This window comes from Haliaeetus albicilla, chromosome 14, assembly GCF_947461875.1.
Source record: "Haliaeetus albicilla chromosome 14, bHalAlb1.1, whole genome shotgun sequence".
NCBI lineage: Eukaryota > Metazoa > Chordata > Aves > Accipitriformes > Accipitridae > Haliaeetus > Haliaeetus albicilla.
The window spans coordinates 441830-461717 of NC_091496.1; the positions used below are offsets into that span (position 1 = coordinate 441830).

Consider the following 19888-nt stretch of genomic DNA (forward strand, 5'->3'; position numbering starts at 1 on the left):
TGTTGGGGGTAAGGCGTGCTGCCATGTGCGTAATCGCACGCTCTTTTTTCCTGAGTTGAAAGTCCCGTATATCTGCCACCTGGGAGTTAAGCCTTATGTTGTATTCCCACCACTGGCACTTGTCTGCCTTACCTGGGAAGGACAACTTTCCCTTCCAGCTCTGCATGTTGCTTGGGGTGGGTGGTGAACATCCAGGAGCAGCAGGAGTGAGTTTCCCAGAGGTGTTGGCCTCGATGGACATACCAAGAGCACAAGGACTCCTGTGTGGTCAGGGCTGCTGATATTTTGGATCAAAACAGGAAAAGAGAAAAGAAACCATTTTCCTCAGAGGTCTTTGACTTGGAAGGCACCACTGCACTAATGAAGAGAGCTAATTACACAGTGATTTGTGTAGAGATTACCAGCTGGGGCAGAAAGCAGTGCAGCTAACACGCATGAAGCCTGAATGCTGAAGAAGGTGCAGGGAGGGATGCTGGGGGGTGGTGGAGGACAGCAGGATGATGCAGAGGTGACAGGCAGCAGTCTAGTCATTTGAGCGCAGTGCTTCTGCCTCCCCGCTGCCTCCCCATGCAGATGTGAAGCAGAGACATCCAGGAGAGAGGAGTCAAGCATGCTAGCCTCCACAGCCCTTTATGGCCTTCAGGACAGATGCCTCACCATGTTTCAGCTGTAGGAGGAAGTGTCTTCATGGGGAGGTAATCTGAGAGGATGGCTTTTTGGGACTGGGGGCTTACCCTTTCAAACCAGGCATTTTTGTGCTTTCTGCAGAGTGCCCAGCCCGTTCTGAGGTGATAGGTAAAAAAGTGAGGAGTGTTGGGATACTGGGAGTTGTGCGGAATCCTTGTGCTATGGTGAAGATGAGCAATAATTGCTGTTTGTGTGGCTCTGACAGCACGCACAGCCATAGGATATTTGCATAGCCGTGTGGTATAAATATTATTATCAAAGAGTTTATCTCGAGCGCTGTTCCTACTGAGGATCGAAGATCTCGTTGCTGGGGATCATGTCGTACCAGTGGTCTCATTTGCTTGGTGGTTTCTTGCATCTGGTGCTGAATAACTACTGATCAGCTCTGTTCCTTCTGCCTGGTTGCAGTGCAGCCTTAGGAGAACAAGACAGTAAGGTTTCCCCATGCTTGCTGGTTGCCTCATCACTGTCAGACTGTTGCCAAAGGGCCTTTTCGGTAGTCAGCCACAGGAGGCTCCTCATCTTTTATGGGGGCCTGCCTGATGGTTGGAGGGAGCATCCAGCAGCCTCCAAGGTCACTGCCTTTGTGCTGGGTCAGGTCCCGAGACTTGCCTGCAAACCTGCGGTCTCTGCCTCTGGGAGAAGTGGCTCTTTCTTTAACTGTCACATTCACTTGAGTATGTTTCAGATCGTAGGCAAGCTTAAAATGAAGATGAAGTTTCTGCTATCAAAGCCACAAGGTTAAGTCATGATTACAAAGTTGGAGAAACAGCCATAGGAAAAAAGCGTAAGATAAGATTATGCAAGTTTAAAATAGGCATGATGTCAGCCTTCTCCTTCACCTGTTGTCCAGGGATTTGTTGGGAGCTTAAGAATCCAGTTTAGTGTCCCCTCTCTGTACCAAGGGGTTTTATAATGGCTCCTGAAGTTTCAAAACAAGTCCCAAGGAACCCCACATCTCTGTGATAATGAAGGGGATCTCTTGATGTGGTGGGCTTGTTTTTAAGAACTTGTTATCCAGATAATGCTGAGGGAATACTTTTGAGATTGCTGACAGCAGGGCCCCCAGAATGCTGATTCTTCCGTTATTTTTTGTCTGGATGTCAAATGAATTGCTGTTACAAATGCTACACCATTATATTTTTCAAAGGATGTATCAAAAGCTTACCACTTTGGGGTGATGTGCAGCAGTTTCTCTTGATCTGTAGCATTTTGTGGATTACATCGAACACATTAATTCACAATCTGTTCGAGAGACCACTGTGTTACAAAGAGTTAGGAAAGTGTTGTGAGCCACATTAACCTGAAAACATATGTAACTGCTCTCCTTCTCTGCTTCCTTGGATCAGGATGGTGCAATTAATTTGCCTTGTAAGTGCTTGAATTCAAGTGAGAGGTGCGCATCAGCCATTTTCTGGATAAAACAGGGGTAATATCCAGGCACTCTGGTTATAATATATAAATGGGGAATATCCAGAAAGATTTCGTAATGATTCTCACCTCCCTTTTTTCTCTCTTGCACTGTACATTTTTGTTCTCTTGGGTGCTCTGGGAATGGCAGTCGTTTTCTCTGAGGCCACAGGAAACGTAATGGTCATATCTGATGCATTTTTAAATGTCCCAAAACAATCCAGATCTTTCATGCAGAGCCTGCTAGCATAAGGTGTGGGGGATCCAGTTGCAGGGAACTAGGAGATGACAGCTGACATCAAACATTCATTTGCGGGCAATGGTTTTCATAGCAGAAACCTCAAACTGTTTTGTAACTTTGAACTGTGCTGGCTAGTCTGCTTTGGACCCCAGTTCATCCTTCAGTTGTAATCAGAAGTGCTGGTTTTGTCTGTAGCTCTTCAGTAGTTTGTATCCTGGCTACCTGAAAACCATCTTTTTCAGCTGGCACTTGGTGAGGAGTTCAAGCTGATAGTTCCCTGGTTTAATGAGGATGCTCCTGATATGATTCTCTGTTAAAATCTCCTTGACTCTGAATTCATTTAATCTTCAGAGCACATTTCAAGACTTCCTTTCTGTTTCTCTAACCTTTGAGCAAGTAAAAACAAGGCTTAATGGGTTGGGAGAATTTTGCTGTGACAGTGAAGTACCTTCCTGTTTGCTGTGTCATTTAGAGTGAAACAGCTCTTGGTTTTTTGAACACAGGCCAATCAGGACACCCCAGCTCTCAGAGTGACTTGTGTTGTCACCTTGGCCAATTTCTTTCCCTCTCTGCACCTCATTTTCCTTATGGGGCTGTTACTTCTCTGTTGATCTGAGGATGTCAGAAGTTGCAGTAGGTAGCATGTTTCCAGGAAATGGTTTTACCAAAGCCTATGTTATGTCTGGGTCCCCCATTAACAATCCTTCTTACAAAGATGGATGCTACCAGTTTGGTTTCATTTTTGCAGCAGATGGTTGCATGAAGGCCATTGTCTACACTGTCTCTCTTCTTGATGTGGGTGAAAGAAGCTTTTGAAGGCTTCTTGAGGTGCTTTCTTCCTCCAGACGACACCTGACCCCAGACAAATTTTCTGTGCTCTGCCCTTTTGTCTTTCCACTGTGTTAACACTATATGATGGTCATTCTGGCCTTCCCTTTTTCCTGGGAGCCCTGCTCATTCTCACATACCTGTTTGTTTCTTCCCACAGTGCTGAGTATTGGTGAAGGTGGCTTTTGGGAAGGAACCGTGAAAGGAAGGACTGGCTGGTTCCCGGCAGAATGTGTTGAGGAGGTGCAGATGCGACAGTATGATCCACGGCAAGGTAAGCTGTTTTCTTAGATCTGAGTGTCTCTCAGCAGATGCACTGGACAGCCCTGGAAATTCAGAAGTACTAATTTTAAATTTCTAGCAGTATCTGAGTTTGCCCATTCTCTGCAATGGGTGATGGATGCATCTGAAGAATTATATCTCAAGTGTTGGTTTATGTTACTGAGTGCATTACCATCCAGTAGCAGACACGCTGATCCATGGTAAGTGTGTGGTACTGTTGTAAGGAGAGCAATCATTGGTCCCTTTTGTGGAGATTGCTGCAGTGGCAGGGTATTCTGCAGGCAACAGTGAGTGATGAAGCAAGAAAGCATGACTGTTGATCTGAACCTCCAATCCCGCATTACATTTTAGGAGACTTCAAAAGAAAACGGTAATTTGCATGCGTTTGTTCTAGTCCAACAGAAAATATTAAAAATGGCTGTGACTCAGCCCTGGCATTCCTGACCCTCAGTCTCCAGTACCAGTCACCACCTAACAGGAATTTGCTGTTCCTGGAGAACAGTGGTGTCAGGAGGAGCTGTGGATTGCGTGCACCAAACAGTACAGTGTTCTTGGAGGTCACTGTGACTTAATGGGTCTCCTGCTGTTGTGGGGTATATCCCCACAGCTTACCCCTTGCCACTGACAGCTGCCTGGGCAGCGTTCCTCTCCCAGCCTGAGGACTGGGTGGGAAGCACTTCTGATACGCCTGAACTTGTCCCAGTGGAAAGCAACTGAAGAGAACATCTGGATATTTTTTTTTTCTTCCAATCTATTACTTAAGAGAGAAGTAGCCCTGATTTGACAGATTCAGCGAAGTTCACTTTGCATATTAAATGAGCTTTAAAATTCACACAGGTGGATTCTGGTAAGTGAGAGTTAAACCTTGATTGTGAAGTTGGAAACAAAGTTGTAGAAGAGAAAAGAAAATCAATAAAATATGCTTCTCTGTTTTGCACAGCAACTAGTTTTAACTAGTTTCTGGAAGCCTGAACCCACTTGTAAAGTCTTGTCTTTTCTCTAATCCCAGTCCTTCCTGAGAGTTTTAAATGTATATGGTTTTGCACCCTTAGGCATCTCCTTAAAGGATGCTTGGGTTCCATAAGTGAGCCACTAACTCTGTGTCTACTGTGATGAGTATGTGGCAGGTCACATGTGCTCTGGGACACTTGCATGTCAGTTCAGCGTGGATGAAATATTAGGTGCCTTTGGGACCTGGTCTTGTGGCCATGGAGGGTGTAGTGGCAGTGGAACTCCACTGGTAGCAGCATGAACCTGCACACTGCAGGATCTAATCAGCAAAGCTTTTCTCCCCCTGCCTCTGAATTGGTTCAGCTGTTAGCTCTCCAGTCTGCAGTTCCAGATTGTGTTCCCAATGCTCATTTGTATTCTTCCTTCAAATTATCTTTGTATGTGCTTCATCTTACTGCGCTGGTCACCCCTGCCTTTCCACTATCCTGGCCAGCGAAGGCTCCTGTCTGAGCGTGGTGTTGTGAACTCAGCTGTACTCTGGGCTCATTAGAAGTGAAGCAAATGTATTTCTGTTGTGCTGATGGGAAACGCTTGATGACAGTGAAGACTTGAATGGGATATTGCCCCTTTTTCGGGGTGATTAGATCTGATGAGTTGGGACTTCCACTGAGAAGGTTCCGCCTTCCTCCCTCTCGTGCTGCCTTGGAGCTGTACTCTGGAGCCATTTGAGTGTGCAGGGGCTGTTTGCCCTGTCCTTTTGTGATGCTAAATAAAAAAGAGAATAGACTAATTGATGTGGTTTATAAGCCTCTCCTGTATCCAGGAGTTCACGTTTGCTGGATGCCTTCTTAGAGAATGTTACGTGTTTGGGTTAAATTGAAGTTGTGTAGTGAAATGTGAAAAACAGATGGTGCTTAGATACTGAAGTTGGAGCAGAGGTATGAGCATTTTCCTCCAGTTGTCCATACTGTTTAGTTGTTGGCATGTCCCCTAGTGTGGTTTTGGCTTTTGCCGACTTTTACTGCTCCAGACAAAGCTCGGGCACAGTTTTCAGGTACAGATTGTTTGCAGAAGGTAGTTTGGATAAGGCCATGATGTTTATGCACAGAAGAAAGTTTAGCTGTATGGACATGATGTTGCTCTCCCACTTCTCATCAAGATCAAAGAAAGGCAAGTGTCTACCTTCTGAGTTTAAGTATAGCCTAACAGCTGATTGGGCTGTGCACTGGTGAAAAGGGTTTGGCCTGACTATACTTTGCTGGGGAACAAAGCCACATCAGACTTGCAGACATCTCCAAATGTGTTTATTGATTGAGGAAGGTAGCAGGGTTGCATGGCAGATACCTGACTAGACTCTTGTTGGAACAGATTGCAGATGACTGTGTCAAGGATGAGAGCAGATCAGGAAATTCATTGTGATCTTCATTGAAATTCAGAGAGAGCAACTTTCAGGGTTGACATTTTGGAGACAGTATTAGGATGTTCCTTTAACCTGCATGTATTTTCATGCTTTGAGGGAAAAGGGCATGAGCTGCATATTGATCTACCTAAATGAGCCAAGTTCTTCTCTAAGGGTGCCTCTGGGTCAGCACTTCCCTCCCAGGTCCCAGTTCATAGACACTGCAGTGCTTGTTGACTCTGAAAGAAGATGTCCTGTTGCCCACCTCTGTTACAGGCCCCAAGGCAGAAACTTAAGTTTCTCACTTCCCAGTGAGGGTCTCCTTAGATATCTCCTGTCCGTGGAACTGAAATCCTTTGGAGCCTAAATAGAGTTTCTTTGGTAAATAACTCAAACCTTCTGTATGTTCTAAATTTATTTCTTCTGGCCCTACTGAGTTGGAGAACTCTGCTTTTGCCCATCTTCCCATAGAGTTGATCCTTCTTCTATCATCCTGACATCCCGAGAGGAGATCCCAGTTCTAGTTATCGATCCCATCACTTCATTACACACTTTTATTCCTCTCTGCACCTCCTTTAACACCATACCCTATATCCTACTGAAAGTGGTGTGACATTTCTATTGGATTCAGGGAATTAATCTTTTTGTGCCTTCTCTGTGGTTGAAACAGGCCTTGTCGTTCTGCCAACAGAGGATCAAGCTCATCAAGTGGTCCTCCCAGCTGTCGGTAGTCTGAGATCTGTGGGTGTAAGAACCTGCATGCAAACACCAGCCAGTCAAATCTCCTTGTCTCTAGATCCACAACGAGATGATGGTGTGTAGACCTGCCTTTGGGCAGTGGGAGTGCCTCCCCTTGGATCTCAAGGTGCAGCAGTGATTCTGCACAGGAATGTCTCTGCCTCCCTGAGCGGAGGCACTGGTGGAACTTCAGACCGGTGGGACTACACTCCCACTCCTGCTTGTCAAGCAGCCACCTGGAGCTTCATTCATGCTTGCAGAGGTGCTGTGGAGAGTCACCTGGGTATGTGACCAGGTACCATGGGTGGGCAGCACTTGTACCTGAGAGACTGCAGATCTGTCTCCAAGTGATGTAGGAAGATGGTCTTTCACAGTGTGTATGCATGTAGGGCTCTGAGTAAAATGAAACAGAAAAAGAGGTGGTTTGTCAGTGAGTGTTTTTCAGCATGCCCAGCCCATATGTATGTCTACCTCCCATTCTCCTTCCTCTCCTCCTCAGCATGTCCCCCCAAGTACCCTGTAGTTCAGGGTTTAGAGAGTACCAGGTCACTGAGCATGAGCTGCCTGACATGCATCATCAACAAGGGAAGAAGGCACATGCCCCTGTGGCTTGTGCTGGAGCTAAAGCCATTTGCCTGGGGTGGTGATGCCCCAGGCACATGTGAGTTGTGGTTCCCACTGCTGGTAAGTCACCTGCTATTCAGCTACTGAAAGCGTTCAGAGAAGGAGCGCTTGGTCAAGGGACTCTACCCAAACATCTGGTCCCTCAGAAATCAAAGTGGCTTTAAACCAAGAAATTATTTGGATAGGCTGCTATCTGCATGGCTAGTTTAAGTACAAGAGGAGGAAAATCAGACAGACATTGACATATCTTTGCCTAAAGGAGCACAAGAGAGGAGGCAGGTGGACAGGTGAAAGCAACAGCAAAGCAGGCAGACTGCTCTGAGAAGAGGCTGTCTTCTCTGCTGATTGAAGTGATGGTGGCCAGTGAGATAAGGCTGAGATATTTGGAGTAGAAATGCCAGCTCATGAGTGCAGAGGGGAAGATGCTGAGCCAAGTGATTTGGTCGGTCCAACGGCTGTTAACGGGTGAGAACAGGCCAGAGCAGCATGTCTGTGCTTTAAGGAAAGGTAAAGGTAAGGGTAAAACTGAGGGTAGGAGGTGTGTGTGATGCATGAGTGTGTGTGCAGAAACAGAGAGATAGGACAAAAACATATACCTTTACATTGCTTTGGACAATGATAGTGTAAGATATCCTGGTAATAAGGATAGAGTCTAGATTTTTATATTTAATAAAGAAGAAAAATGTAGTGAAGTAAATGGAATCCACTGTCTTCAGTGTGTTAAAATAGAGGTGGAATTTTGAGGGACTTTTTTCAGTCAAAGCTACAAAAACCTGCCCTAATACGTATTCCTGGCAAAAGAGAAATCTTGCAGGTAGGGAATCCAAATATGATTGTCCCCAGGCCTCTAGGAATAATCAAAGCTCTCAAAGAACAAAGACTAGGATTCATCTGCAAAAAAAAGTCTGTATCAGGGGGATCTGAAAACATAAATGTAAGAGCAACTTGCCAAAAACTCGGCTGAGCTAGACCTTGAGAATGTTAAGAGGAGTAATAGTAGATTCTTCAGCTGTACAAATAAAAGAGTAAGGAAAGAGGATATAGAGCTATTAAGCAATAGGAATGAGATAAGATCAAAGCTAATTAGATGAAGGTCCAAATCTACCAGAACAGTTCCCTGTCAAAACAGGCACGATGTTGGATGGATGGACTGTGGCAGGACTGATACTGCCGGCTGGGGAGAACAGTATCAGGGCCCTGAGGACACTCACATGTCTTAATGTCCCTGACCAGCTTCACCTGGGGTCTCCTCCCACACCGCTGGTCCCAGGCACTCTATTTAAGCTGCGGCTTTCAGTCCCTGCCTGAACTGTGTTGGAGGAGTCCCTGTCTCCAGTCATAGTCATGCCCATGGCTGGCCGTGGGCCCTCTTGATCCAAATCCTGACCCATGGGCTGATTTCTCAGCTTGACCTCAGACCTGCCTCATGCCCAGTGATCATTAGATCTGGCCTTAAGCCCGACCTCCACATAAGCTTCGTGGCTTGTCTTGAGACCTGCCCCATTGCTGTGCAGGGCCTTATGAGCTGGACTCCTGGTTGGACCTGGCCACCATCTCTGGGTCTGTCCTGCTGGCCTTGCTCGAGTCATGGCCAGCAAGGCCCCTGCCCTGCCAGCTGTGGGGTCTCCTGGGTTCCTGGCCCACCTCCCTCTGGGGGCAGCCCTGCCCTTGCAGCTGCCAACAAACAAATGACACCAGCCTGCTGAAAAAAATAATAGAGAAAATTACTGGTACATTAGCAAAGATTTCAATGAGGTAATGGTGAACCTTGTGTGTGGGAGTGCTCTGGGCAAGCCCGGTTAAGGTGCTCTTGAGTTCACAAGGATAAAAGTCTTTAAAACAGATTTTGAAGGAAGCAAGAGATGGAGGAAGATGGGAAAAGGGGTAGGACAGAACGGTGTTTATCCAGGAATGTTTTTGTGCTAAAGGAGATTGATTGACTGTGTTGGATAAGGAAATGCCGTTGTTCCAGTTTGCTTGGATTTCAGGACAGTGTCATGTGGGAAATTATTAGTAAAGTTGGAGGAAATGTGGGGGAACACTGGAAATTTGTCATCTGTCACTAGCTGATTAACAATTTCACCTGTTAAATGCTTTCAGTAATAGCTGTGGCCAAAAGTAAACTGAAATGTACTGCTAATGTTTCCTTGTGACGTCTTATGAGGTGAGAACATTTCACTTCCAGAGCTGGATGAGTTGGCATAACAGAAATAGCATGAAATTCAGTAAGATAAAATATAGGATCTTGCACTTAACAGAAAATCTTCTCGGTGGTAACATGCTACCATTTTACTTCTTGAAACAACAAGAGGAGGCATATTAGTGGTTCAGGAGATGACTGTAGCGTCATGTGTCTGCGAACAAGGCAGATGCCAGCCTGGGATGTCTCGTACAAGGCATTTCCAGCGTGTGGGAGGTGTTAGTGCTACGGCACAAGGAGCTGTTAACATCTGATCTGGAATTGATTGTCATTCTGATCCCTGTCTGCAGGAAACTGGATTCACATCGGTCTTGTTCTCCTTGTGTGCACATGCTTGCTGTTGGGAGCTGTGCTGCTCTAATAAGAGAAATTCAAAGTGTGGACAGCCTCCATGTGCTTGGTGAGGAACCGAAGCCTCAACGGTGGGATCCCTTCTTGGATGGGCATTGAGTAGCGGCTTGTAGGGCTGTAAGTCTGTACATGCTAAGCTTGCACACACAAATCTCAGTAATATCATTAGGGAATATTTGCAAAATATGGAATTAAATACGAGTATTAATTTTTCAGGACCTAGTTTGTCAATCGTTGGACAACTTTCTGCTCAAGTTGGCACTGGAATGCCTGTGCCTCCGCTTTGAACACAACTCATTCTTGCTTTGGGTTAGTTACAGAGTAGTCCTGAGGCTGTGGTCCAGGGAAATACTGGGAGAAGGACCTGCAGCTTTGATTAAAATTGCAGAGAAACATTTGGTAACTGTAGTTAAGACAAAATAACTGTTTGGAATAGGTTGCAGGCACTGTAAAACGTGCATTTATGTATTACACCTTGAAATGTGGCAGTCCTGTGGTAGTGTCAGTGTCCAATTTGGGCTCATTTCACCCTGAGCTATCATGTCTCTCTCCCCTGACCTTCACTCCCTTGCATTTTTCAGAATTACCTTTTGTGGCAGACCCTGACTGTCTCTCCCACCTGATTTCAGTGGTGGAACAGACCTCACCTGCTGTACAGAGCATGCTAATCTCTCAGGAAGTGACACCCAGAAATTAAAGGACAAGTTTGGGTGTGTGGAGCAGAATGTGCTAAATGCTTCGATGCATATGTGCAAGCAGCCTGTTGTCACAGTAACTCGTCCATGGACTGAGAGAAGGTGTGAGAACAGAGCATAAGCTCCCCTGTGCACTGCAAGCCTGGAACCCGGCCTTGGTAGAAATCCAAGACTGTTGGGTATCACCTTGCTACTATTTGCCTCTTGCAAGTAGTGTTTGTTTGGAGAGATGCTGTACCATCTCCTCTAGGAAACATTCTGTGCTGTTTATCTGCTTCCGTGTACAAGTCTGCCTTAGCGGAGAGAAATGTAGGGAAGCTCTTTGCAAACTTAATTAGGCTGCATCTGAACTGGTGGGCTGAAGAGCACTTGCAGACATGGGGTCTGGGTTTTCCTGCAGCTGCTTCCCCACCGTTCAGGGACGTACAGCTCTCTCCTCCCTTGGAAGCAGCAGAGACCTGGGATGCTCTGGCAGTGCCCCGGTTCAGATGGTTACAGGGCCAGGAGGTGGGCGCGCTGCAGACAGGCCAGCTCTCCGGGGCAGGGCTTCGCGAAGGACGAGCAGGACTTCGGCACTGGGAGACGAAGGGGCCCAGCTGTGCAGACCGGGAAGGCGCCGATGCCGGCTGTGGTTGGGACTGGAGAGCATGTTGTGGGAGGCTGGGACCAACTAAGATCTATGGCTAATCCTGGGTGTGCAATAACTGTGGCACGAGTATCTTCTTTAATGGATTTTTTTCCTTTTTATCTTGCTTTGATTCCTCTGGAAGGATGTGGGAGTCAGTGGCATCCAGGGAACTGTTTGTTTTGCATGGCAGAGATCTCTCCTTACTGCTCCTTGTCTGCCCATTTATTTGTGGCAAGATGTCCAGTTTTCCATCGTCATAGCATTTAAATTACTAATACGTGAAACCATGTTAACTGAGTTCCTAGTGGACTTAGTCTCTGACATTTCATCTTTTTCTGAGAAAATGAGTACAATTTTAAGGGTGGAATACACCCCCCTCATATGACTGGCATGTATTTAGTTACTTCCTTGGTACCTGCGGGTAGCAGTGGAGGTGGCGGAAGTGTTACTGCATCTTCCCATTGTGGAAAGGCTTTCTGAAGAAAGAATTAGGAGCTTGAACCACCATTTGATCAAGAAATGAGTTTCTTGTGTAAGAAATGTTTCAAAATTGTAATAACAATTGTTGGGTACTTCACATTATTTACAAGTCTAATAGTGAGAGCATCTCGTTGGCTGGGCCTGTCCCCTCACTGTCTCTCCTAGTGGCCAGCATAGATATTGGAGGAGCAGATGGTATAACAACAGGATTTAAAAAAAATGACTAGCATCACTGTTCCTGAATCATTCATTCCCGTGTTGTGTAAAAGAGTCAGAAGTATTTTCCAGCCTGGTACATCAGAGGCACCAGAACACATCACCACTGAGGAGGATGAAGTGTTGGTGTGCATGCTCGGCCCCAGTGGTCTGAACCCAGAGTACATCGTCCAGAGCCCAGCCTGAGCCCCGCTTCCTTTGGAGAGCAGGGCTGTTTCTGTCCTGGCTGCTTGGGCTCAGGACAGGAGGTTGCAGAAGTCGTTGGCTGTTTCTTTTGGTAGAGGGCACTGTTGTTCTTCACTCATCTCTGATGCCAACCTCAGGTGATGTAAATGCGTAGGTTGCAGAGGAGGAGGATTGTGGAGGATTTTGGTACCGTAGTGAAATACAGCACTCTCATTTCCTGCAGTGAATTGATCGTCTCCCTCCTGGAGGTCTGCACCAGCCTTTGGGGAGGTCGGCTTGTTTTGTTATGGTACCCATTTTGTAACTTTGTCTCTGTGTGTCCTGCATGTGAAGGCACAGGTTATCTATTCCACCTTCTCGTTTTGTTTTCTTGGTATGTTACAGAGTCTACCTTGACCAATGGTGATCCTTCTCTGGAGAACTCTATCCTAAAGTGAGACTGGGGTGGTATTGAACTAATGGGGGATATAGCCTCATCCACAGGGAGACTGGATGGTGTGTAGAGCGATGTCCCCTGTGGCCATTTGGATGGGTTGGGTCTTGCTGGTTGTAGGTGTTCACATGTAGCACCCATGTACCTTGTTGTAATTTAGCAATCATTGCTTTTGACAAATACCTTGCTTTTTCAAGAAAGACTGCGATAGAAGTGGAAGTATGGACAGCAGGAAAGGAAAAAATTCAGTCAGCTAAACTTCCCAGGGCTGGAAAGGAGAAGCCCTGCCTGAGCAGCGAGCACCAAGTCTGAACACTGCGGCTTTTCTGAGCGGGCTCTTTGAGAGTCCCTGCGTGGGGGGAAGGAGTTCCTAAGGAGGCATTTGCCTTGGCGCAGCAGGTTGGGAGTCGAAGCAGGACAAGCCCAGCCTCAGGAGCTGGAACACCATCCCGAGAGCCCCTGTGGGAAGGAAGGTCCTTCTTTCCCTTTTCCAGCTCTTCAATGTGGTGTTGCAGAACAATCAGTGAGAAGATGGACATGCAAACGCTCCACTGCAGCTGCACTGGGAGCGGATCTGCACCTTGGTGCTGCATGATGAGCGCCTGCACTTGGTGACAAGCTCAGAGTTGGCTTTCTCGGAGGATACTGAGTGACAGCTCGCACGCCAGATGCAGCTGGGGAGCAGCGCAAGTGCTGCAAACTGCCCTGCTGTGACTCCCTGCGTTTCACCTTCTGACTTTGAGTTCAGTCCCCCCTTTAGTCCGTACACTTAACAATCCTGGGGAGAGACTTTGGCATGAACTGAGCTGGAACCCTTCTTGGCCTGCTGCCTACCAAGTCATCATATGTGACCCAGCCAGCGTGCACTCAGTACTCAGACTTCGCCCAGGTAGACAGGCAACCTTAAGAAAGCTCCGAGCTTGGGACAGGAGGAGCGAGGGAAGCAGAGGAGCAAAAGCATGGAATGACCAGCATGGATTTACCACAGACAAATTGTACCTGGCATGCCTGATGGCCTTCTGCATTGGGGTGGCTGGCTCTGTGCACAAGGAGAGACTGGTGGTTGTTGTACACCTTGGCTTTTATCAAAGCTTTTGACACAATCTCTTCTACTATCCTTCTAGCTGTTTACTTCCACATGAAGAGTGGTGGCAAGAGTAGATCTGCAGCTTAAAATGAAATGCGTCTGCTTTTACCATGGTCTCTTGGCTGGAGAGAGATGACTCTTCCCATCTGGCCGCTCATGAGGTGGCAATTCCCTGACAGAACAGGAAACGTGTGTTGAGCTTTCTGCAGCTGACTGCTGTCCCAGCTGGAGTTATGCATGCAGCACATGAATACACAGGAGCATGGGCAGAAATGGCTGAAGACCTGATAACAACAGAGCTGTAGATTTTGGAGCATTGATTGACACGGCCAGCCAGCTGCTGCTGGAAAAGCATGCAAATTAAATCCATCTTCCAAGAGCTCAGATAACCTCTCATCTCCCCTGGGCCTGGTGCACCATCCAGCCTTCCAAGCAGAGCTGCTTTTCCATCCAACGTGCATCAGTTGTCATGCACGAGGTGGGAACGAGTCCTCTGGCTACTGCTATACCAGCATTTTAAAAATCCTTTTGACTTCTTTTTTCACTTTTCTGATTTCCTTCCAAGCCTGATCCTGTCTCCCATTACATTGCTGCTTACGTTAGGCTTCCTCTCTGGCTGTGCTGCCTTTAACCTTGATCCCCTTTGTTTCTCTGAACTTCCCTCCCATCTTAATTAATCTGCTGGTCTGCTGGCAGCTTCCTCTTGCGGTCAAGAATAAAGGTCAGTGTTATGAATATCCCAAGGTGCTGCTTAGGTTTTAAAGCTAATGTCTATTAGATTTTCTAATTTTTCCCCTTCTCAAAGTGGGAACTTAAAAGTTTTGACACCAGAGTCTTTCCAGGTTCACTTTTCCTTAACATTTTCCTTAACAGAACACTTCATACTGTTTTAACCACTTAGCAACAAAGCCATAGATGTATCATGAGTAGTTTAGTGGTCAGGTTTAGGTTCTACAAATGTTCTGGGCATGAACTGAACACCTGTGTTCCTTAAAGGGATGGGTATAAGAGTACTGAGGTCAAGCAGGGTGTATCAAGGAACAGCACAAAGTACCACAATTTCCCCTGCCAATTACCTATGAACCTCTTATCAATGCCTTGGCACTCTTAGCCTGTTTATCTCTCTTGTACTATGTCTCCAAGGACTAAGGATGTGGTTGTCTTAAAGCACTCAGGCTGACATTTGAACTGTTCAGAAAGCAAGGGAATTTGGAACGCAAAAAAAGCAGTTGCTTGAAGTGGTTTCTTCTGGGCTGGTTTGTTTAGGTCTGTAAAAGAAAAAAAAAGTCTGTAGCATTACTTAATTTAAAAAAAAAAACACATCATGGCTATTTGGCCTCCTGCAGAAGGAATTTGGACTCAGCAGAATAGTTTTATGGACATTACAGAGCATAAAGAACAAGAGGCTCCCTGGAACAAAGATATGCACTGCTGCTTCTGGTAGCCTGGGAGGAGAGGAGGTGCTGGCTGTAGGCTCTAAATGGAATAATTCTGAATTCTGCATCTCTCTTGTTTCAGCAAAGCACTACTCTGCACATAGTGGACTCAAGCTTACCTGTAACTTATTCCAGAATTCTTGACAGAAGTCAGTCCTTTTTATTGCCATCTGAATGCTTGACCACAGGCTGGTTGTTTCCAGCTCTGTAAAGTTTCTGCTGGTCTGTTGATGCTATGTAAGTTGCTGTAGTTAGTGTCTTCTGATCATTTTTGTTTCAGGCTGATTTATGTTGTATTCATTCCTGGCACTGTCTTTGATACTAGCTCAGACGAGTTAGTGAGTTAGAATTTCTGACTTTTTTTAAGCAACTGTGTCATTATTAGTTGCTAATATCTTCTGGCGCTGTTTTGTACTATGCACTTCCCATTGTTTCTGTAGCTCAACAGGCTTAAAAGAAATGGATACAAATCCTTTCTATATCTAGTTCCCTGCTTTTCTCAGTTAACTTTTTTGTTTCTTATCTTCTGGAGCTTGCAACAAATGTTTGTCCAGCCTCAGGCTGCTGGGCAGCTGGTGAATGGTAGAAGCCTCTTAATTAGGTGCCCGTCCTCAGAGCTGGCTGGACAGTCTGAATCACAACATGTGTGTGTGTGAAAATGCCCTCGAAGTTTGCTCCAGGAAGCTTCTTGGTTCAGGCAGCTCAAGTTCAGATTTGAGGGGTCTGAGTCAGAGGCCATCGGTAGTGTTCGTCTTGCCATTAAGCATGTGGGGAACCCGGGTAGTATGGGTGGTCCTGCTGGGGCTGGGTATCTCGCTGTAAAGCGTAGAGCACTGATTAAGGTTAGGTTTCCCTTAGGCAACCTAGATCTCCTCTGTAACTTTGTAATTGATTTGTGATATACGCTCCAAAGGTAAAACATGATACAGCATTGCTGTTAAGTTCCAGGTGACCCATTTCAATAATATCAAAATTAGCGACCAAATCAAATAATCAAGTTCTTAGTGGGTTTAACATGTACCTCAAGATCGATGTCAGTCTTTCATGCCATAACTACAAGAGTCGTCCCAACTTGTCCTTGAAACACTTGCCACTGACTCAGCTTTCTTCTACTCCTCAGTTATTTGCTCTGTGTTCCAGGGCTTACTGAAAATGTTATTCCAGAGAGATCATCAGTGAGATCCTTAAAAGATCCTGGCTAAGAACTCTTACCTAGAATTGCTAATTTTAAGGTACTCATCTCTCATAGTTGTTGTTCAGCATCTCCTGTAGTTACCACTAGAATAAAAACTACATAGTCGGTATGCATCATCTTTTCTCTGTATGAGGGGAAAAAAAGAAGTCTTGCTTAAAGAGTTTAGCCTTAACTGCATTATTTTTCATTATAATAGACAAACACCACTGCCAGGATATAAAGACCAGTAAGTCTGATTTTTTTTTTTTTTTTCATCTTGCAAATTAGTGAAAACTAGAATAAAGCAGTATTTTATTGACTCTTCCTTATTGTAAAACCTTGTTAGGGGGAAGCCCACTAGATGTCCTACAAGTCTTTGAAGTAGTCAACAGGCACTGGGACAAGGATTGATGTAGTGTACAAGGGCTGTCAAAAAGCTGTTAAGTAGGCTTTCTCAAAATCTGCTTTAAAAAAAAAAAAAACCAAAACAACTTGTTGAAAGATAAAAAGCAAAGGATATAAATAAGCAGGCAAGTTTTACAGCAGATGGAGATTGCCAGTGGTGGGCCACAAGACTTTCCAGATGAGGAGAGAATGAATTAAAAAGAGAGGCACATGTGGGGAGATTGTCAAGAGAATACAATGGGAGTCTGAGAAAGTATTGAGAAGTTGAGTGATTCACTGTTTGTCTAAACATGAGAATTAATGGACAGTCAATGAAATTAGGCAGCAAGGTTAATGCCACAAAATGGGCTATTTCCACACAGCACGCAGTTGTGGATCTTATTGCTGCAGTTAGTGCAGATTAAAGGCTCCCAAGGAGATTAGGCAAATCCATGGAGGTTGTGTTCCTTAAGTTTAGTGGTGTAATGATTCTGATACTCCCGCTGCTGAGGGAAAAAAAATGAAGCCTATTCTAGCACATTCTTTGTTCAGAGCATCTGCACTGACCGCTGCTGTTTGCCAGTGTGCAAAGCCTCCCTGAAACCATCCTCTTGAAAGGTCTTCCACCAGACCCTTCCCATCTGGGAAGTCTTTTAAGTCACTGTGCAGAATGAGAGTGCCCCAGTCTTCAGTGCCAATCCCAGTTCTCCTTCTGCAGCAGGAGTGTAATATTTGAGGACCGGCAGACAGAAACACAAATGATCCTCCCCAGGCTTGCTGTGGTTGTAATTCCTGCGCTACTTGCAGTGTCACCGCCCTACTGAGGTACCCAGTGCATGCCCCTGTCTCCAGAATCTCCATTCTCCGTAGCTGGCACCAAGTTCCAGGTTGGTTGTGCTGTCAGTGGGTTTCCTTGCTTGGCAATGAGCTTTTGCAGGGGGACAAATCTCACTTGCCAGCTTCCCCTCTTTGTTTTTTGTGATCCCCTCTCTTGGCTGGGTGTTGGGACAGCACTCTTCAAAGAGCAGCTTGTCACAGAGGCATGATTCCTTCATGGGAAGACTGCTCTCCACTCTGTGGGACTACTGAATATCATTTCAGGACCTCTTCAGCAGGATGTCAGATTTCTTGCATCTTTGCACACCGAGCAGTGTGAACATATGTGCTCTTGGATGTCTGTCACCATATAGCTTCTGTTAAAGTGATCCTGTCCATCAGTGAGGTCATAACAGAGCCTGCTATGGCCATCTGGCACTTCCCTACCCATGCTAAAGCCTGCACCTCTAAAAATAGACCTAGTACCAGAATCTGAGAAAGAGCTTGAATTCCCATTATGTACCTTACTTTGACTCTGATGGTCCTGACTACTACTTGAAGGTCTAGTTAAGCTAAGCCTTTAGGTCAGGACCCAAGAAAATTAGATGCTGTGGGCAAAAGAGCGTACTCCAGAGGCACTCCTGGTTTTTTGTTTTGCCAGAAGACCAGACACACTTCATTTATAAGGTATATCCCCCTCAGATAGCTTTAGCTGTGTCTGCATCCGCGTACTCTGAACTCCAGAAAGGACATTACAGGCTTTGATTAAGATCCAGCTCATAGCCAGAACTTCAGTGCAGGCTGCCCTGAGGGTTGTGGGCACTAAAATGTCCACGGGTCTGGCCACAGTCCTATCTTCAGTGTGATCCTTTTGACCCTGGAGCCCTTACTCTACTAGAAACACCTGATTTTTGGTGTGACTGTTCCTCTCCGTGGTACCATCTTCATGTTGGGGACAGATTCATAGGAGGTTTACAGTTCTGTCGATGTGCACAGGGACAAAGGATTCAGCCCGTTGGTGTGAGTCAGCACCAGGCGTGCTTCAGTGAGCTGGGTCGTCTGCATGGAAGGTTTCTGCAGGCATCTTTCCCTGGAAGACATGGGGACATTGGTTCTGTCTGCAGAGGGCAAGGATAAGAAGCATAAATATGACTGAAGTGCTTTTGTCCCATAAGAGTGATGCAGTTGGCAGGTGCAGAGATGGTTGTGTACTTCGCATGAAGCATTCCCATGTAGATTCAGTGGTATGAAAGGGAGATGTTGCATCCTCTGGAGGGTAGCTCCTGCCATACACCTCAGTGAAGAGCTTTGCTCTGTCTTCTCAAGAACTTCCTCATGTGTCCGGGGAGACAGCTGTCCCCTCCTCAGCACTAGGCAAAGCCCAGTGGCCAGCAGGGCCTTCGCGGTTTCATGGCAGGCGGCTCTTCAGTGCTGTAATGGATGAACAGCTCTCTCCTCTGCTTCACCTGGTGCAGGTTTCACTGGTCTCAGCGAGGATGCTTTTATTCTAGCTTCTTGTTGTTCAGACACAGAAGGAAGCCCCTCTCTGTCTCAGTGCTGTTCTATGCAGAACTTCAGGGCCTGTGCGACCCTTGGGCCACGTCAACCTGTTGTGCAGCATGAAGGCCAAGATGGTAAAAGGGTGAAGCGGTGTCAAGCACTGCCATGCCATTTGCTGAACCCTAGAGATCTGGGAAGGTAGGAAAAACACATGAATGTGTAAACAAGATGCTGCTCGGTGACACCTCTGCGCAGTCCCATAGAGATGCTGCAGCTGTGTTACTGGTGTAGTTGCCCTGGTTTCAGACTGCGCATCAGTGGGAGGGTAGCCCTCAATGGGAAGCTCTCCGCTGAAAATTTGTTCATATTTCACATGCATTGCGAACCGCGGAGGAGGAGCATACCAAGTGTGTGCTGTGCCTGCCCGCTGCAGCCCCTGAGCAGCTTTGCCCAGTCTCCATTGCTCACAACACCACTGTCCCTGTAACGGCGGGGCAGTAAGTTGTGCGGGTGTTGGGAGCGAAAACACCTGTCCCGGGCTGTGCTGAGGAATTTGTTCCCCTGTGGTATCAGCAGAGCCGTGGTCCCCGTAACAGGGAGGTGGCTCCTGGTGCTTCATGTGCCATGCAGATGGCTCCTGTCCCTGGAGGGGAGCGGGGTCTGGAGGGAGGTGACGTGTGCCAGGCGGCAGGTGGATTTGCGGCAAAGTAACGCAGGCCGTCAGTACCAAAGGTGTTTGCGTGGGTCTTCACGCTCGGGTAGGGTCCTTGCGCTTCTGAGTCCCCCCTTTGCTGTGCGTGGTGCGGGGTCAGGAACCCAAACTGACATGCACTGGGTTATGGCTCTGAGGCCTCCTGCTGCTGGCCTTCTGGACAGCAAGGAGATGGCATCGCTCAGGTCCCCATCTCTCCTAGCACGGAGGTGTTGGTGCAGGACGGGCAGGCTTCACCCTAGGATGTGGCTGTGGAAATCATTGGCACAAATGGTCTTCTCTGGAGGTAACTAGCAGCTTGTGGGAGTTCCTGATCCTCATAGATTTGTTTTATATCTAAAAAAACCCACAAACAAAACAACAAACCAGAAGAAGAAAATCTCTACCGGGATTGTGTTGTCATCCCGCCTCCCCTGGCACTGCAGAGTTG

The 19888-nt window shown here is 46.6% G+C and overlaps 1 protein-coding gene across 19 annotated transcripts in view; it reads left to right on the plus strand.

Annotated features, from left to right (window-relative positions):
• Positions 1-19888, plus strand: part of SHANK3 (SH3 and multiple ankyrin repeat domains 3) — a 396403-nt gene that overhangs the window by 242534 nt on the left and 133981 nt on the right. For all 19 annotated transcript variants that reach the window (XR_011327682.1, XM_069801392.1, XM_069801393.1 and 16 more), the window contains one exon: positions 3327-3440. Coding sequence is in view for 18 of the 19 variants with exons in the window: in XM_069801392.1 (XP_069657493.1) it covers positions 3327-3440 (114 nt within the window). In the remaining variant the exon portion in view is untranslated. The remainder of the gene's footprint in view (positions 1-3326; positions 3441-19888) is intronic.